Here is a 19704-nt window from a genome sequence, read left to right as displayed (position 1 = left end):
AAGTTAATTGATCGCATTCCATAAATCACAGACATTCTGCGCCTGCGGGAGCTCCGATCCCAGTAATTGCCACAAATTAACGTTACTCTTGTCGGTTCAACCCGACGAGTATACCTGTATCTTCATGCTTGAAACTCGTTTTGTCTCGCATGGAAATCGTAAACAGTTGCATAAAATTACTCCCCTCGTTCAACATAACGATCACTCATTCGGTTAATGAAACCTTTCGAGAGTATTCGTTTAACCCTGCAAGCGACAAACTCTACTCATTTAGGATGAAGCTAAATTCAAGACTGTATTTGAAAATTTAACTGTTTTATTATCATTCACAGAATTCAGAATCAGAATTTTTTATTACATTTTTGGATTGAAGATGGAAAAATTTTCACTTTTAGAAGAACAATTTTTTTTCAAATTAACCCCTGTCCCCGCAATTCAGTGAATAAAATTTTCAAATCGTTACGAAATATCTATCGTACAAAGGACTATTGGAATAAGTATTTGCTTGGGTTTATCTTTTATTTTTCTTCGCAATGATGAGACATCTTTTCGCACAAAGCATAAACAATTTTACCGAAAACACTTTTACAACAATATTGCTACGATATCTCGAAAACGTTTAGATTTTTTACTTGAAATTGATACGGCTTATCCATATAATATGTCTTCATTAATTCATTGCTGCATTTAGTTTGAATTTATTCCCCCAACTCTCGTCTCTAATAATGTTTACGTTTTGGACAAATTCAATTTTTTTATACATTCCAATCCTTTACCGAAAAGTTACTTTGTGTTACTTTGAATTGTTAAAAAATTTACAGATCTGCTAAAAAAAATCCTTTGGCAAATAATTGTGCAGATTTATTCAGTCTCGGGTAATTTATTTTTCAATTTCATCCCATTTACTTGACGAGGATATGTGACTGTTATTTTTTCAAAGTATCCGCAGCGAACATCGTTGGCGGTTATAATGGCCATTCCCCGGGTCGATTTTTCACGGTTTTACTCGCTCGTTGAGTAGCCGGTATGCAATTTGCATACGGTGGTAATTATCGCATATTAGTGCAATAACGATTGCCATTAACGAGTATCGCGATATCAACCTATACTGGTTTGATAATGAGAAAGTAATAAGTCTTTGAAATTGCCTCGGCTCATTTCAATCCGAAGAATAAACGCAGAGCGCAGCTTTTGCCGCGTCGCGTTGCGACGCTAACTTGGATAGGTACTAATCAGTTAAGTAGCAATACGTGTAGCCGTAGATATCTGTTCCTATCCAAATATGCGCAGTACCCGTAGAAGGCTTGCGTACCTGAACGTCGCATGCCGCGTATTGAACATTCGACGCAACGGGGTAACAAACTTTGAACAAAACAAAGCGAAGCAGCTGAACTGAGCAAATTTTGTGTCCCCTCTCATGAATGTACAGATAAAATTGTACGTTATTCTTCGAAAGCTTTGATTCGACGCTTCGAATGACAACCATTTGAAAATCAAACACATCTCTGAATGTTTTTAAAAATTGGACTCAAAAGCGTTCCAACATGACAGAACTTTTGTTGAGAAATTTAAGAAAAGAGCGAAAAAAGTTACATTTTTTCTCGAGTCTTTTTCTAAGTTTGAAACTTGAAAAATCCCAGACGATATATTATGAGAATGAGAAGTTTCAATTACCTTTTTGAATGATCGTGCGAAAGTATTTGATCGCTGATTATTTTTGCTTTGTTTTATTAAACGGCGAGTAACTTAAACGCAGTGAAAAGGAATCAAATTGCAACCATTTGAAAAACCAACGAACATATCACGTGACTTCGTGACGTCAAAATATCTCGGAACGTTTTTAACAATTGGACCCAAAAACGTTCCAGCACAAGACAGAACTTTTGTTGAGAAATTTAAGAAAAGAGCGAAAAAAGTTACATTTTTTCTGGAGTCTCTTTCTAAGTTTGAAACTTGAAAAATCCCAGACGATATATTATGAGAATGAGAAGTTTCAATTACCTTTTTGAATGATCGTGCGAAAGTATTTGATCGCTGAATATTTTTGCTTTGTTTTATTAAACGGCGAGTAACTTAAACGCAGTGAAAAGGAATCAAATTGCAACCATTTGAAAAACCAACGAACATATCACGTCACTTCGTGACGTCAAAATATCTCGGAACGTTTTTAAAAATTAGACCCAAAAACGTTCCAGCACAAGACAGAACTTTTTTTGAGAAATTCAAGAAAAAAGCGAAAAAAGTTACATTTTTTTTCTGGAATCTTTATCCAAGTTTGAAAATTGGAAAATCCGAGACGATATATTATGAGAATGAAAAGTTTCAATTACCTTTTTGAATGATCGTGCGAAAGTATTTGATCGCTGAATATTTTTGCTTTGTTTTAGTAAACGGCGAGTAACTTGAACGCAATGAAAAGGAAACGTTTATTCGACAAAAAAAAAAAAACAGGTAAAGTCAGAGTAATAACGTGACAAGATTCGAGGTGAAATATGTCGAGAAAATGGGATCTCGAAAGCGTTTAAAACGAGAGTGGAACGTAAGATGCAAATATCGCGGAATCAATGACAAGGGTGAAATAAAGGAGTGATGATATCTCTTCTGCAGCAGAATTTCAAACTGTATATATATATATATATATATATATACGGTTGTGAATTTACACGGAGGAAGCATTGGAGTGGTATCGCTGACTCGAATAAAGGACCTCTTTGGAAGTGGCTGAAACCCGGCGGCGAGATACACCCACGACTCACTAAATCACTCAAAAGATACGGCGTCGGATGAGGCGAGCCTTCTATGTATAATCCATTCGTAATATATTATTTGAAAATTGTTTTAAATTATAGGCTTCACGGCTGGGATGCCATCGGTGATAATAGAAGAGCGTTTGCTCCTCGACAGTATCATCCTACAAAAACCCTGCAGTCTGAGGATCCTGGAGAAGAGTGAGTAGAAAGTGCGAGCTGAAATGCTTTCCTTGATTTTTTCTTTTTGCCTGACATCGCTGCGCTGCTCTCGGCTTTTAGTGGGAAAAAATTATGCCGATCTCTTCTGCGTCCAATTCAGGGTTCAACGATTTTTGGGCGTCGGTTGACAGACGACGGAAACTCGGAAACGTTTTAATCGCGATTCACTTCAAGTTTACAGATAATTTTCTCGGATAATTTACGATTTACTTTTCGATAAAACTGGGACCCTTGAAATTTTACGAACAACTGACACTTCTTTTCATCTCTCAGTTTTTTTTTCATTCTTTGTTTCATTAACTGCTCAAATGATCAAGCAATACAATAATTTATGATTTTCTGATTTCATTTAGTTTTATGTCTCCGTGTTAAGTCTGATTTTTATCCGGACTTCTGTTTCCGCGACGTTTACAAACTCAGGATTAAAACAAACTAGATTTCTGACTAGACATTTGAATTGGGCCCGTTTGCTGCGTTGTTAACATAAAACATCGATTCATCCATTCTACAATTTTGTCAATTCTTAGTCATTATTCGCTGTCTTTTTTTTTTCTTTTTGTTTCAATAATGGATTACAGATATACTCAAACTATTTGAAAACCAGTTTTTAATCCACGTACTGCACACATGTATACGTCAATAACAAGCAACTTCATTACGTTCAACATACTATCAACTAATATAATTGGTTGTAAGAAACGAGCTTCAAATTCCGTTAGCATAGCCAAGTTTCGCTCGTAAAGCGATTACTTTATATCTTAATTTCTATCGTTAAATAAATATTCGCGAAAGGTCAACCGCGAGTCCCGATGTTACGCCCATTTTTATGTCCGCACTTCCGCGGCTTCTGCTTTTTTTCGACAAACGATAATCGTCATCTACTGAGGTAAAAATTCAGGTGAAACGAAAAAATGAAGAGAACAACGAGTGAATTAAACTTAGTTTCGATGATCCTGAAGAACGATAAGACTCTTCGAAACGAGGGCGCTTTTATGTCGTTACGATATTTGGTAATTTTGTTTCTCTTTTTCCGGCTCATTTTTTCCCTTACGAATCTGTCTCTCGGTACCTGATCTTGACCAGATGTGTAATTTATAATACCAGCGATGAGATCCTCGAGTAATCCCTGCCAATTACCGAGTTTCCCACCAGCAAGAATGCAAGGAAACGATGATCATCGATGCGATCGATTCGCCGAGCGCATTAAGCGGATTATTTATCGGAAATATCGGCGCCGGTAAATGATTAGCATATTAATATCGCGTTGCTGAATTGGCGCCGCGTTTGCGGTGCGAAAAGGAATAATTGATTGCATTATACGTTAATAATTTGTTTAAAAAAAGAAATGTATCCTAATCCCTATAATCACGCCCACTGTCGGCGAGCCGCGAACAGTTGTGTCGAATTGGTGCAGAGCTTGTAACAAGATAATAATCGAACGTGTCCGCGTGTCTGTGACAACCGATAGACACGCGCATTATACCTGCGGCTGCCAATAATAATATTTATCAATATCCAGGGCATGCGGATAATCACTCATGATACTGCATTGGCATGTAGCACATATTATGTAGATAGCCAAGGTATGCGCGGTGCGATAGACACTTTATCTATAAAAAGATTGAAAAACTGGCGGCAGTTATTCTTGCACTTTCATCATCTGTTGATTTTTTTTATTTTTTTTTTATTCTTACTGCGCCAATTTGCGTACAACCCGGCAACTGAATTATCATCCAGCTCTGATTCAAACGGAACCTAGTAATTGTCAACATTGTGCAATTTGGAAAATTCAGATTAACTCGCAGTTATTCTAGTCATTATCTGACAAAATCGAATAGCTGTAGTCGGCACAAATCAAAACATCTGCTTTTTTGCAAGCCTCTTGAAAATCTGTATAGTTGGGTGCATAATAGTTGAACAAAAATAATATGAATTATCATTTTTTCAAATAAAAAATCATGTATCATTCAGTTTTGGTAGATTTACTTCCGAGCGGAGCGTCGGAGTGATTTTAACTGTCGAATAATTTTGAATGAAAAGAAATTTCGAAACGTATACATAAAATCGCAGCTCTTCGGAATAACTGTAAACAGAAATCTTATCGAATTCTTTTGTTCGTACGAAAACAGGCCGGAGCTTCCTAGCTAATTAACAATTTCGCACCAGACCAACGATAAACACTCGATTTTAATCGAATTCGATATGATATTGTTCAACCGTTGAATGGTAATATTTACGCTTTTAAATAACCTCCATTAATGTTCGACAAACAATAAATTAAATTATACACGCAATAACGAGTTAAAAGAATTTCTAAACTGAATCCAGAGTTTAGTTATTCCACATTGAATTTCGATCTCGCACCTGAACGTGACACATAACACATGCCGGTGACAAGAGATGGGTTTGCATTAAACTCGATTTCGATTCGATTCTTGTTTAAAACGGCATTGTAACGACGACACGACGAATGGTAAACGAGTATCTCGATCGGACCTCCTGCGAAGCAATTTGCATCTCAGCTCAAGACTGCGGCAACACGACGGTTGAATTGTCCCGAGATGTTGCGTTGACGTAGCTGATTGTAAGCCATCTTAGGTTGAGTGAGTTGCAATTTGTAAACCTTCAACCGATCGCAACAACTGCTCAAGAGTCTCTGTCACGACGTTGCGTACCTGCAAGGACTTCAACCGAAGTGGCTCAAGCCTGCATTCCAGTCCCAAGCACTGTTGAACTGAAACTTTTTCATAGCGGGATAACTTTCTGTTACACCATGTTTCGCCACCGGTAAACAGTCAATTGGGAAAAATAGTATTTAACGGACTACGATACTTCAGTGATTGAAAAAATTCTACCTGGATCGCAAGGGATTGTAAAAATTTTATACAACAAGACTTTTCAGGGCTTCGCCGGAGTCATCGGAAAGATTTTGTTAAATGGGTAAGAGATGACTACGAAATACGTAATTACAAACAGCTCGTTAGTGTGAATCTGGGATGGAAAGAATGAGTAAGAGGGCATTGCGCAAGTCTCTTTTCTTCGTACGAACCGAAACAAAATTACCATCCATTCTCTACTCCCTCGAAAAAAAACTCGGCTCACGATGTGGAACTTTCACGCACCAAACCGTTGAGCATCGTGTTTTATATTACACTTATCTGGCGATGATGAGAAAATGTGACAAAGTCGTAGACGCCCGGAGAAGCACCCCGAGTCGTAAGGTGCGCGGTTTATCTCTTTGCGCCTGACAGGGTGAATGAAATCTGAAATCTACAGCTCTATTCTGCCCCCAGTTCACCGCGTACGCGAGTCTGGCTTCATAACACGCTAATAACACTCTCGGCAGGGGGCATTTGTGCTCATTATACTCACTCGTATCCGCTGTTCTACCGGGCAGACTGATTGCTTCTAGCCTTCATCCTCGTGCGACGGATCTGAATGAAAGGATCTCCTAACTGCCGAGCACCGAACGGTTAATTTGCTACTGTAAGTTCTTCGTGTGAGAATTTGTGGTTGTTCGGAACTTGATAGTGGCCAGAAACCATTTTGAAGAAACTTGATACTCGAATGTGTCCGTACAGTAATTTGACGTGGAGCTGTTTATAATGAGGCCAGAGGATTCATTGCCACCCCCCGAAGTGAAGATTCTGTTCTTGTAAGAGATTTTCGTATTTCAGAATTACAGTTACCAAAAATGGTGGTTTGCCCCATTAGCCACGCCTTGTGACTGAAATTGCTTCCAATACCGCGATAAAAAATGATTATATTCAAATCTGTGAAGCGAAGCACGTGGCTGGTGCGCGCGTCTTGCCTGAAGTCGATCTCAGGCTAGCCGGAAAGATTTTCGACGTGCCTGGTAGACAACACGGAACGACGGTAAGCTGCGTAATTTATTCTCAGTGTCAAATGTCTCCGACGTAATTGCGTCGATCGAAAATCTGACCATCCTAGTTGGAAATATCTTGCGCAGCACTATAAAGTACACTATTATCCTTTCGGTTTCAACGGAGTTTCATAACCAGCTGAATTCAGCACGATTCGAACTTGATTGAATGGTTGTGAGTGCGATTTATATATTAGAAAGAAAAATGGTACTTTTGAAAAAAACATTTAAAAATGGCACTTGCAGCATTTATTAATTCTCCTCTCCAATTTGTCACCAAGGAGAATTGAAGAAGGCTGTAAGTGCCATTTGGAGACATAAAATGGTACTTGTTTCTGAAAAATGGCACATTTCCAAAGAAAATGGCACTTACTGCCCTCTTTAAATATCGTCTTCAATTTGTCACCAAGAAGTCTTTGAGAAGGTTGTGAGTGCCGTTTGAAGAAAGAAAAAAAAATGGCACTTTTCCTAAAAAATGGTATTAACAGCCCGCCTTAAGCCTCCTTTTCAATACGTCGTCGTTGTGCCGCAAAGACCTTTTTGAGCACAGTCTCGAGCTTCGGCGAGACGCGTTGCTGGTTTCTTTGGTAAATCTGGTCGTTTCGGGGAAAAATGCGATAAGAAGGGATCGGCGAGAACTTACCGCGAGAAAGGCGCTAAGAGCTTCAATTCGCATAGTAGCTGGCCAGGCCAGCGGGGAGGCCGTAGATCCCAAGCCTCAGCTCGTCGTCGACTGTGCAGCTAAATTTCAATTCCTTCTGTAAAATCTCGTCCCCGCGGGGCGTCCTTCGGCTCAGCTCCTTGGATGGGGCCGGCGATCCAGGTCTCCTGGCTCCACGTCGACACGGCGCGCTCCTGCCCGGCGATCCCCTGACATGGCTAGCACGCCAACCTGAAACACGTACGCATATTCTTCAGTTACTTTCGACTTCGACTCGATTTGGGGTACAAATCGTGTTTCTCCGTCATCGAAGCACGGAGAGTCGATCAGCATTCAAAGATTTACCTCCACGCGAACCTTATTCAATTTATTCATCGCTCGAATCATCGATTCTTTTTGCGTTTTTGCTCAAGTATTGAAAGGTGGTTCAAATTTTTTTTTTTTAGGTATGCGGTACACTTCTATGTTTTTCGAAATAAATGTTTGTACGCAACACATCTCGTTCAAGTGAGTACATTGTACGACTAAACGGCTAAGACAGTGAAGAGTAAATTTCGGGAATTTATACGTCGATAACGAATAATTCAATTCGATTGGGTTTAGTTATGTCAAAAATGTATGGACTGAACTTTTCTTTTTGTAAGTCAACCATTCCAAAGTGCCTCCTCCAAATTTTGAGATGAAGCGTTCAAGTCGTTTTTGAAAATATCGTGGGCACCATAAAAACATCTATCGTCTATTAACAATAATAATCCTTCCAATGAATCGGTTCTAATTTTGTTTTTTTTTTTAATGCGAATGAATCTGCATACTTTTGCATAAAATAAGCCTCAATCGACTCGAATGATTTGTTGTACAGATGCAAATTCTCAAAAATCACCCACTTTTTTAACCATTTACTCGCACATGCCATCTTAAGATCACGTTTTATGTTTTTATTATCAGATATAAGCCTGGTCAACAATCTCGACATGCCAATCGGCAGTTATTTAAAAATCATAGAAACTGTCTATCAAATCAAGGCTTATAAGTTCATTAGCACCTGTCATGGCTGTTCACCATTTGATCCAACGTAGGTAAGATTCCCAAGGTAAGTGAAACACTGTTTTATAGTTGCATATGTTTTTTTATAATAACAGATGAAAAAAGTGAAAGCTTTTATATTTGTAGGGTAAATAGTTGTGACTAGTCGATGTGAGACGGCACGGTGCGAAAACCGTCACCAATATCACTATGCGATAATATCGTTTTCGGACTTTGATTATCATCACACACGGAAATAATAACTCGATGAAAAACGGTGGACTGGGTTAAACTGTTCCGGATCGGCGGAGTCAATCGCTAATATCATGCCGATAACGCGACGCGTTCGCTGCGGCATGTCGCGATCGACTGAACCGTGCTTTATTGATCAATCGATAAAAGTCAACTCGAGGCGCTGGTTGAAGCAATATAGAAACAAAACGGAACAAACAAAAAAAAAAAAAAAAAAAACAAAAAAAAAAAAACACATATAAGAATAAACGAAATCAAACGGAAGTGCCGCCACGAACTTCAACGCACACTTTATCTTATCTTGTATTATACTTCGAAGTGTGGATGTTCCTGAACGGTCATCAACGCATAATTCAGTGCCTTTGCACCGTTGAAATTTCAGGCCGCTTTATAACTGACCTATTCCCACACATGAGTTATCCTTTTTTCCTGTTAACGATTTCTGCGCAATTTCAAAGTCCAAATTATTGCGTGACCGAACGGCGCCAAAGAAATATCTGCACTAAATTCATCGATGAGTGATTTTTCTGGAAATCTAAGATAAGATTCGTACGTTATAGTGGTGACGGAGTGGCTGAAATATTCGATTTCGTAACTTGCAGGATCAAGGGGCAAGTTGGAAAGGGGCAAATAACTTTCCGTAACTCGTTCTCGGTATCGCTTTTATCCACCGACAGACAAATATCGGAGAATCTTTGATTGATTCTGTTAGCAGTTTCGCATTCTATGGTAATTATTAGATATGAAAAACGATAAATCACCGGTTCGGCTATCGAACCACGTGGAAATCACACCGTGTAAAATGACGGAGCACCAGCATCACGTGACTCGCTGATTGCGCGAAATTCCATTGGCCGAAAAACAAAGGCGGGACGTCGAATACGTTAAATAAGATTCTACAAACCAGCCATCTCGAAAATTTCGATCATGTAGGAATTTATAGGTGCAGGTCGAGTTAAATCCGGAGTATAATAACGATTTTACGATCTTTCCAATGAATTTTTATCGCCTGTACAATCTATCGCAAACCGTAGCTGATGTTCAATTTATATCGCAAAGCAAATCGTCCGATATTAACATTCTTTAGATTAGCCATTCCGTTTCTTGATTGGAATTAGTCACGGTATTCGAGAAAAAGAAGGCCTGCCTTACAGTTTCGCTGGTCTAATTGTACCACCCCGTATGACAATAACGCTTCAAGATAATCCCAATTACGACACAGCTCGCCACTTGTGCGACCAAAGCTTTCCCCTCGAATCACGAGGATGTCTTTTACCGTAATCCACGGACTTAATCGTTGATTGGAATTCCAATCCAGATATCGACACGTTAGGCAATCAAAATTAACAGAACGAAACGTCATGCATGAATAAAAGCAGATGATGTACATACTTGTACTGTGACGATAATCAGTATTTTAAAAAATTTACCGATCGCATCGATTGTCTAATTTCTTGGTGGAGTCCTGCACGAGCTTTATGCATGTTTTAGAAAACTTTCTCCTCATTTCAGTGTAGTTAGGTTAGTAAAATAAAAAATTTTCGTACGAGGGACTAAAATGTTTCCGTTTCGTGCGCAAATACATACTTCGATTAGAATTTGTTTATTTCTCTGACGCAACGTTTGGTAAAATGTATGTATCGACGCTAAAATTTGAATACGATAATTCGATTTCATCTGTCAAAAAAAGTAAACATTTTTTCGACTACATTTGAACTTGTTTCTCCTCTTTGCGTTGAAGGTAAATGACTATTCACAATCCGTAGCAAAATATCAGCTGAGTTACAATATATCTGTGACGTAGAAACAACGGTGAAATTCTCGGGAAATAACCCAACAACTAAAAATAATTATCGATGACGAGTGGATATTTTTTTTTTTTTTTCTCTCTCTCCTTGTTTTTCGCCCTCACGATTTAATCGTCTGCCAAGAAATTTTTCTACGAATCGATATACTTATTACAGGTACGAAGCGATAGCAGTGATAAGGCTGTACATCATCGATTCCAGGTAAGGAGAGTAAGTTCTGGAGTTTTTACCTATCCACGAAACGTCACAGCATCGGCATTCAACGATTCGCCGATAGGGTTTAACTTAATCCACACGATCTGAGACCCAGTGCATTTCTGACGAGTCTCCGCGCCGACGACGCCACGCATATGCGAATGCGTTTGCGTGCGTCTGCGTGTGTGTGTGTGTGTGTGTGTGTGTGCCAACGTCAGCTCACTTTATCAACGGCGCCTACAGTAAATCTGATAAGATCGGACGGTTCGCGCGGCCTCAGCTTGTACCGTTGTAACTACGCGGCGCCAGTGCTCTACTGTGTCATTATTTTATTATCATTAATTTTCTCGCTAATTGCGAAGTCTTGTATACAGGCGGCCTTCTTCGTCATTCGCGAATTTCGCCGTTCCATACACGCGGCGACGAAATATTCGACGTCACTGACGAAGCGACAATTCTTTTTGCCATGCCTCTTGCGATCGCGAAATTTTGGATTACGTAAGGCTGACTTTGAAAGCGGAAGCATCACCGGAAAAAAGCCCTTCCGTGTTCCTCAGCGTATATCATATCATAAGATCTTGATGGTAATGGAAAACCATTTGTCTGCCATTTTACCAATTCCAAAGAATGACGATACCATTGTAACTCAACTTGGTGCACAATACGAACTATTGTGTCGTTTGTATCATAACGGAGTTCGTTGTTCCAAATACATCGAGTGATGCTCGAAACCGAAAGTTGTCGGTTATCGTATCGTACACGTCGGGTCGAATGGGCTACGGTACCATTGAGTCAGGAATCCAAATCGTATTATTAAAATCTATACCTACTTAACAGCATTCTGAAGCATCATCCGATCGGGAAACTGGTTTCACGTCCTTTAATTTTGCCTTGGAATGACAACGTAAACCGTATCTGATAGTCGGAATTGAGTTGCTGGACGAAACTGTCACGATATCGGAACTATAAGCCCGGTAATCCGAATTCGGAACACGTTATTTTACTTTTGTTTATTTCACGATCACTTATGGCAGAAGCTAGGCTGTGTAACAGTAAAGATGAATGAGGTTCGATGCTTAGATTCTAGCTTCCATAGAAATATTTCAATTCGTCACTATACCAGCATATTTGAACTCCCAACAGTATTGAAACAGTCACGATTACGTATTCTAAATGATACTTGCTGTACTAGGAAAATGTCGTTCAAGTCGTGTGGCATGCTCACCACGGAGCTTTGAGAACGAGCTTATCAGTATTCCGGGATTTGTATTGGAAGGCTGATTATTCCATGCCCGAGTAAAAACTTTCGTTTTGCGATCTTCCGCAACGTCTGCGTTGCATAAATCATGGAAGGTTTCTTCCGCCGATCAGCTTCGAGATACTTGACAGTTTTACAACTCAATCTCGCAAACGCCACCGACCCTCGTCAATCTCAAACTCGAACGTTGGGTATACTCGTATAATGCGCACTCGAAAGTCGAGTTGAACGAAGCGTTGCGTGCAATAAATGAGTAGAAAAACAGGGAGAAGAAGATTAAAGCTAGTCGCTTTACTCATCCTCGGCAAGCCAAAAGCTCTTGTCGGACATTTTTGAAAAAAATAAAATTTTTCTCAGTGTTTGAAACAGGTGACGAGGTCAAGGGCGGTCGAATCAGGACTGAACCCGATTGAACCCGTTGAACCCGATTTCCGATAAAATCTCCTAGCAGCCTGTAGTTTCCGTAGTTACTATCCTTGGACTAGCATTACACCAACTCCGCCCGCAAATTACCTGCAACACCTGGACAGGGTGATCTGCGAATCAAACTGCTTCTCACCTGCAGCACGAAGACCGGGTGAGGATGAATCAATGCACACCATAGGAATTATCCTCTGAAGGAAACCGTGCCTATAATTTTTACCGAGAGTGTATATTGATCAGGCTATGGCAAAGAAAGCTTCAAATTAACCCGGAAATACCTCGCCTTGGAATAATGCAACGAAACGTTCGTTAGGAAATTGTATCGAGCGAGGGTCTTCTCTGCGTGAAAATTAACTGTAATTAAATGAAAGGTTGATGACCGAGCATTTTTATCATGCAAAGCGGAGAAAAATGCACGCGGTTAAATATGTAACGGGTGATATAAATGAATACGTGCCTCGAAGCATCGAGAAAAGCGGTACAAGGTAGAGGAAAATGGAAAACTTGAAAAGGTAGCAGCTAGCAAATTTCTGAAATTTCGGTTGGTACTTTTCATTATATTCTCAGTTTTATAAAGGTTCTCTGATTGTTCGAATAGTAGAAGTACTAAAAGTAGAGTATAAACATCACAAACTGATTTTGCGTTGCAATTACCAAAAAAAAAGGATCAAAATGGTAACGCGTACCTCGTTTTTCGCAATTCCAACAATATTCAAACAGTTTTTTTAACGATACCTGTTTTACTCAATTTTTCCAGTTACTGTAACAAATGAAACTTTTCTCAGTGTAGGAGAACCATTTTGATCGACGTGCCGATGTTTTCGACTGAGCAAAAATTTCGAAATGATTGTTTATCAAATTCCAGCGCGTCGATCGGTAACTTCGAATTCTTCTTTCCATAGCCAACAATATTCCAAAGCAAATTTTCTAACAAGTCGTGAAGAAAAAAGAATTTTCTGAATCGATCGAATACATCGAAAAAAAAAAAAATAAAATAAAAATGTTTTCCGAATCGGACCGAATATGGTTTCACCCAACGACGCGTATATTCTTGTTCCGAATACTCGTTTCACGCAAACAATAGGTTTCTTTGAATGAGAAATAACACTTTTTCGCGATATCCGATCGCCGTCTTTCCTGAATCTAAAAAATCACCCAGTATAAGGGGGAGACAATAGTGTGCGTTTATCCGTGTAAAGTGAAAAACGGGTACAGGAGAGACGAGGATGCCTCAGAGGTAGGTCCGAGTACGCAACGACAGCCGGCGATCCAGGATTTCTTTAAACCGGAATCATTTAATACGTAATAAACGCGAGATCCTCTTCTCTTTGTCGGGATGGGTTTAATTAGTTACTGGTTTTGGAACCAGTAATCCTGCGCAGCCGCGCCCCCAGCTCGACGCGTCGAACGTCAACTAATTCACCTCGCCACGGCCATTCTCCGCATACCGAGCGCCATTCACAACCAACGTTCCTCGATGAATTTCGGATCTCAGCTGAAGCTGAGGAGGTACAGTCAGGGCCAAAAAGGGTGAGGCAAAAACGCGATCAGATAAAACAAGTTGAAAATTTCTCGCTTTAACTGGTCGAGAAATTACGTGAATTTTTTTTATTTCGATCGCATTGTCCCGTTTCTGATTTTCTTTTAACTTTTGTTTTTTTTTTTTTTTGTTAATCACAAAATCAATGTAATCACTTGTTTCGTTTGTAAATAAATTCTCAATAGATCGTTTCATTTAGATTTTGGATAATAGGTTACGCGCATTTGAATCAAACGCATGTCGTTCGTTAATTATGATGATGGTACGTGTCAAATATTTTATTAACCGCTGATGAGTTCAATTGCAAAAATTTATCCGAGACGGTTCATAAAAAATTCGTTCACGAATAAATCGAACAATTTTTCATCACGCTCAAATCTACTAAGTGGACTGCTTTTTTATAATTTTTTTCTTTTTGGGGGCCGGCTTGATGGATTTGCAGTTAAAATTCAGGGTTTGGAAGTTCATTTCTCCATCACACATTGCCTGTTTAAATAAGAGTGAAAAAAACAATACCTATAATTCACCGATTTTACCGACGTAATTGTTGACGGAAAAATTTTATCACAGTTAATTGACTTAGTGCTTTAACATTTATCTCTGGATAAAATTAACTGGTTAGAACAAACTAGACCAAACTCGATTAGCTTCAGTTGAGCTTTCTAAGCCTCGATTTTGCTACGTTTCGGTTTCAACACGTCTTCGATCTGACTGTACGTCTTATGGATCCTCAAATTTCAGGTGAAATGTTCATTTCGTCGGACACACGGCGATTGGTATTCGCTAATCTTTCGATCACCCGTTGGCGATTCTGGATTGGGATTGGTCGGCTGGCGCTATAATAATAATTGATATTCCGATTTGCATTTGGCTATTACTCACTCGAAAGAAAAAACTTGATGAATAAATACACGAAATAATTTGGAACTGGTTTCTCCCTCCTCAAATAAGTCCTGACCCACTGAAGCGGATTTTTTTCTCAACTTTTCGAATTTGCCTAATCCGCACTCTGATATTTTCATCCCGCTGTGCAATCGCGTTCTTCTCGATGATCTACATTTTTACCGTCTCACTTCGGATCTAAAGCAAGTCTGACGATAGAATTTATGAATTGGAAAATAACGATGTAACCAAGTTTCGGAATATAAAGTTAATTGAATTTCACATTGTTGAGAGAATTCTTTTTCAATCCAGACGGAAATTGAAGATCGGGAGTTTAGCCGCCGATTTCATGTTTCATTCTTTCAAAGCCAAACCCGAATCTTCTGCCTAATTTTTACGACTCTCTTATTTAAGAATCTACTAACTTATCGTAGTAAAATACATTCTTGGATGAGTAGAATTTCAATGATTATAACCCACGATATCGCATCGTACGTTTTTTTCATTCCATAAAATCAGAAACTGACGAAGATTTTCAGAGAATTCATTAATCGAAAATTCATTGAAACGGAACGATGAGTGTTAATTGTATCAAAAATTCTTTCAAACGATTATTGCGTGCAGTTTAAATCCGTCAAATGGATGAGAAACTTTTTTCCCGTTGAAAAGAAAAAAAAAAAATGATTTCAATAGTTTTTTCTTACGTTTCGTATCGTTTCTACCCAATTTTCTTCACGACGTGCAAAAGTCTTTACGCCGATGCGTAAGGCGTGCGAAATACATTGACAGATTTTAACGAGCCAATGATAAAAACAAGCGCGTGGCGGCGGCAGAATTTTTTCATATATAATAAAAAAAATTCAAGTAATTAAGAGCCACGAGACGGGATTGAGTTGCCATATCTTTCACCGACGCCCACGTGTACGTACATATGTGTGCATATACGTACACCTATACGACAAGGATATTACGTTATGCCCTAAGCCATTGAGCAAAGCTCGTTATTTATCGGCAAGAAAGTCGCGTTGAGCCTTCATCGGCGTTTTGTTTGCACACGCGTCAAAGCTCAAGATGGGCTCGCAGCTGTTGCAGGGTGAAATTAATGATTGAGAAGAAAGATTGCGTTGTTTTAACGGATTATTAACCGACCTGCTGGGGCGGATCGTTAGTCGCGCGTTGTTGCTGATTCACTGACAAGTGAGCTTGCAGAATGTTACGCGCACGGCTAGTTATATATTCCGTAACATTAATCCGCGCGCAATTATTTATTATAATCCTGACCCGAGACTAAGACTGACAATGAGCTGGATTTAGTTTGAGATATTAAACGAAGAAAGAAAGATTAGCAAAAAAAAAAAAAAAGGAATCCTAATGATTCATAATACTTGTCACGATACTCGGAACGAACATGCGTCGTGTTGTTGAGAATTATTGCTTGTCAAAAGCGCATTCATCTGCATTAGCGAAATGTCATATATCCGCGAAGCGTAAGCTCGGATCACAGTTTTCTGCACTGATGGATTACACGTCCCTTGCTGTTACTGAATTACATAACTTACGACGCTGCAACGGGAATGAAACCGGTGACAAAGTAGCTATAATTTCTCATCCGATACCTGCAGAACTGTCCTTTTCTATCGGCAATAGAAATTATCCCTGATTTACGACGTCGCCCACGCGACGCCGGCTGGCAATTCGCATGTGAATGTGTATATAATATATACATATATATATACACACACACACACACGCGTATACAATACAGATACGTGTTGTACGAGTTGGTAAATATCTGGATAATCATTCACTCATGGAGGTAAACCGATCCCTGCACGCTATTTACGCTACTTGTGAATAATCGTGCGCTTTTACCGCATACTGCATTCGCTTTATGCGCCTCGAATTGTCGTAGTCTTGATCGTAATCCAGCAATCGCCAGAGCAGAGTACGTTCTCACATCCCGTAAGTTAGTTGGACGTAAAAAAAAAGAATTTTCACATTCCATTAGAGAAATCTCAACATACGTGTTACAGTTGCTTACACTGAGAGGAATTTTTAATTCCGGTTACCGCTCAGTCCTTGAATATTTTCATTTTTTACCACAATCGAAAAATATAATTCTAGGTAGATAATGAAAATTAGTTTTATAGCTGATACCGGAAAGTCTAGTATCCGTTACTATTCTTTCTCGTTACGATCGCTGTTACTATATTTTCTTGTAACTGTTGCGAAAATTTAATGCTTATGCTTTTTTTAACGATACCTGTTTTACTGAATTTTTCTTGTTACTGTAACAAATGAAATTTTTCTCAGCGTAGAGGAAACTAGCAAGCCCGTCACAACTTTACCGGCATCCAAAATTAAATTTAACTAAATTAATGAACATTCTATTCGGACAAAACAATCTTGCTCATAGTTTATGTTTACATACCTATTTGAATGAAGATTGATGTTTGATCGAAGCTAACCTAACCTAACCCACCTCTGTATGATCTGTAAGATTTTAATCAGCGTATGCAAATATCGTTATATCCGCGAAACTGTTGATTTCATTGTAACGAATTATAACCTAAAACCTGGACAGACGTTCTAGCTGTCCAGAAAAAAAAAAATTGAACGGAAATCGGTTCAGCAGTTATGGATTTATAAGCGAACATAGGTCAGAAAAATGGTAAGTTTATTATATTTATTTGTGGGATCGATAATATTACAACGAAATTGATAAATGAATGACGCAATGTAGTTGAATTCGAAAAAAAAAATTAGGTTGAAGGAAGATATTTCGTCCGGTCACAGTTGACGATGATTATTGCATTTCAAATGTTAGAAATCTTGTCTAGCAATAATTTTTTCATGTCTCGCATTTGTCCAGACCGTAGAAGAAATGATATATAAAATTAGCAGAGGTAAAAATGATTAGGAGCTGTGTTTTCGGTAGATATGATCGGGTATTCAATCAGGGTTATTACTATGTAAGACACTAATCGGATTCCCTTTTGAAAACTAGATTAATTTACTTTACACCGAGCCAAAAATAAAATTGAGCAATGGATCGATATTCTGACCAGAAAGTAATGTGTTGTGAATTCGTAATTCCTTGGATCATAACATGAAATCAAGTTTAGAATCACACATCCTGAAATCAATTTATAGACAAATTTGCAAGCCAACTTTAACACACTTTTCGAATGATTTCGAAACAGCGTTAGAAGCGATTGCGAGAAAAAATTAAAATCGAGGGATAATTAATATGTTTCTAGGAACGCTCAAATCCCGCCAGTCTGCGGAAGCTTTTTCATGTTTAAATAGCCTGAAGAATGCTCCAATATCCAAAGTAACTCGTTCGACTTTTGAACGCGCAAGTTAGAAGTGGAAAATTCCTGAACACGGCAAGTAATGATATATCGTTCAGCTACATTCTAATTGTTAATTAAGCGGTTCCCATAAAATTCTTTTGCGACTGTATGACATGGTCCAGCCCCGGAGGAAGGTGAGGATGATAAAGGAACGCCTGAAAACGTATTTACGCATCCTTGGTCCTGGCGAGATCTCTTCAAGTTATCTTAAGCACCGCGGCGAGTCGCGTAGAGATCTAATTGAGTTGCCAGTCTCGGTTATCTAAACTGCAAAGATCAAGAGCAATATCTGGAATGCCGTTATCTGAATACACTCTCGGGTATCTTACCCGAGCAGCACTTTGTACAGCCTACTTCGTTCAAATGCAAATCGGTTAATTAATATCGCTCTTGCGTAGGCACCGACAGTGCAGCTCGTCTAAAAGAGAATTTTCAGTTTTTTTTTTGTTTTTTTTACCTCGTTCTTAAAACTCCGAAAACTGTAAACATTTTTCTGGACGCTTCGTTCGAACTTCGATACTGTAAAATAATCGCATGCAAAATTTCAAACTAAATTATTATTGAACATACTGTAGTGGTGACAGATATTCAAACCCAGATGCGGAAATAAAAATGTTGAAGAAAATACCGTTTTTGAAGTGAATATTTTCATACTAGATCAGAACAACAAAGAATTTCAAACAACAATCTCTTGTTTGGAATTTTAAACGTGAATTTCGGCGACTAATTTTGAAAATAAGACACCTTATCCGATCAGAAACGTAGAGGCTTACCTAATTGTAACCTGGACAAAATTGTAGTAGTGAATGAAAACTGTAGCAGTAAATCGATAGGGAATTATTAAAGAATTTGCAATAACTCTGGATAATGTTTGAGCAAAACGTGACACAGAAAAATCGACAGGGAAAAATGAGGAGATTTTCGAATATTAGAAATTAAACTGTTCTGAAAAGTTTGACATAATCAGTTTCACAAATGCAGTTATCCTATTAAAATTATCTTACATATGTACAGATTTGCATGAAAAATGTGATAATCAGAAAATGTACACTGAGAAAAATTTCATTTGTTACAGTAACTAGAAAAATTCAGTTAAACAAGTGTCGGTAAAAAAACTGTTCGAATATTGTTGAAAGTACGAAAAACGAGGTACGCGTAACCATTTTGCGCTATCATCGATCCTTTTTTGGTAATTGCAACGAAAAATCAGTTTGTTCGGTTCACTCTACTTTTTTAGCTAAACAAGGCTTCAACGTCAATTTATCGTTGCACAAGCATTAAATTTTCGCAACAGTTACGCGAAAATATAGCAACAGTGATCGTAACGAGAAAGAATAGTAACGGATACTAGGCTTTCCGGTAACAGCTAGAAAACTAATTTTCATTTTATACCTAGAACAATATTTTTCGATTGTGGTAAAAAATGAAAATATTTAAGGACTGAGCGGTAACCG

The 19704-nt window shown here is 38.6% G+C and overlaps 1 protein-coding gene across 4 annotated transcripts in view; it reads right to left on the bottom strand.

The window, feature by feature from the left end:
* LOC107227406 overlaps positions 1-19704 on the bottom strand; it is a 106810-nt gene that overhangs the window by 11859 nt on the left and 75247 nt on the right. For 2 of the 4 annotated variants that reach the window (XM_046734511.1, XM_046734512.1), the window contains one exon: positions 7496-7744. In XM_046734511.1, coding sequence (XP_046590467.1) covers positions 7496-7528 — 33 coding nt within the window. In that variant the 5' untranslated portion in view covers positions 7529-7744. Of the gene's footprint in view, positions 1-7495; positions 7745-7858; positions 7879-8555; positions 8880-19704 lie in introns of those variants that run through there. The other 2 variants (XM_046734510.1, XM_046734513.1) reach the window with 2 other exon arrangements.

This window comes from Neodiprion lecontei, chromosome 3 (assembly GCF_021901455.1).
Source record: "Neodiprion lecontei isolate iyNeoLeco1 chromosome 3, iyNeoLeco1.1, whole genome shotgun sequence".
NCBI classification, from domain to species: domain Eukaryota; kingdom Metazoa; phylum Arthropoda; class Insecta; order Hymenoptera; family Diprionidae; genus Neodiprion; species Neodiprion lecontei.
The sequence above is the reverse complement of the archived record's forward strand: the minus strand, read 5'-3'. Positions and strand labels throughout refer to the sequence as shown.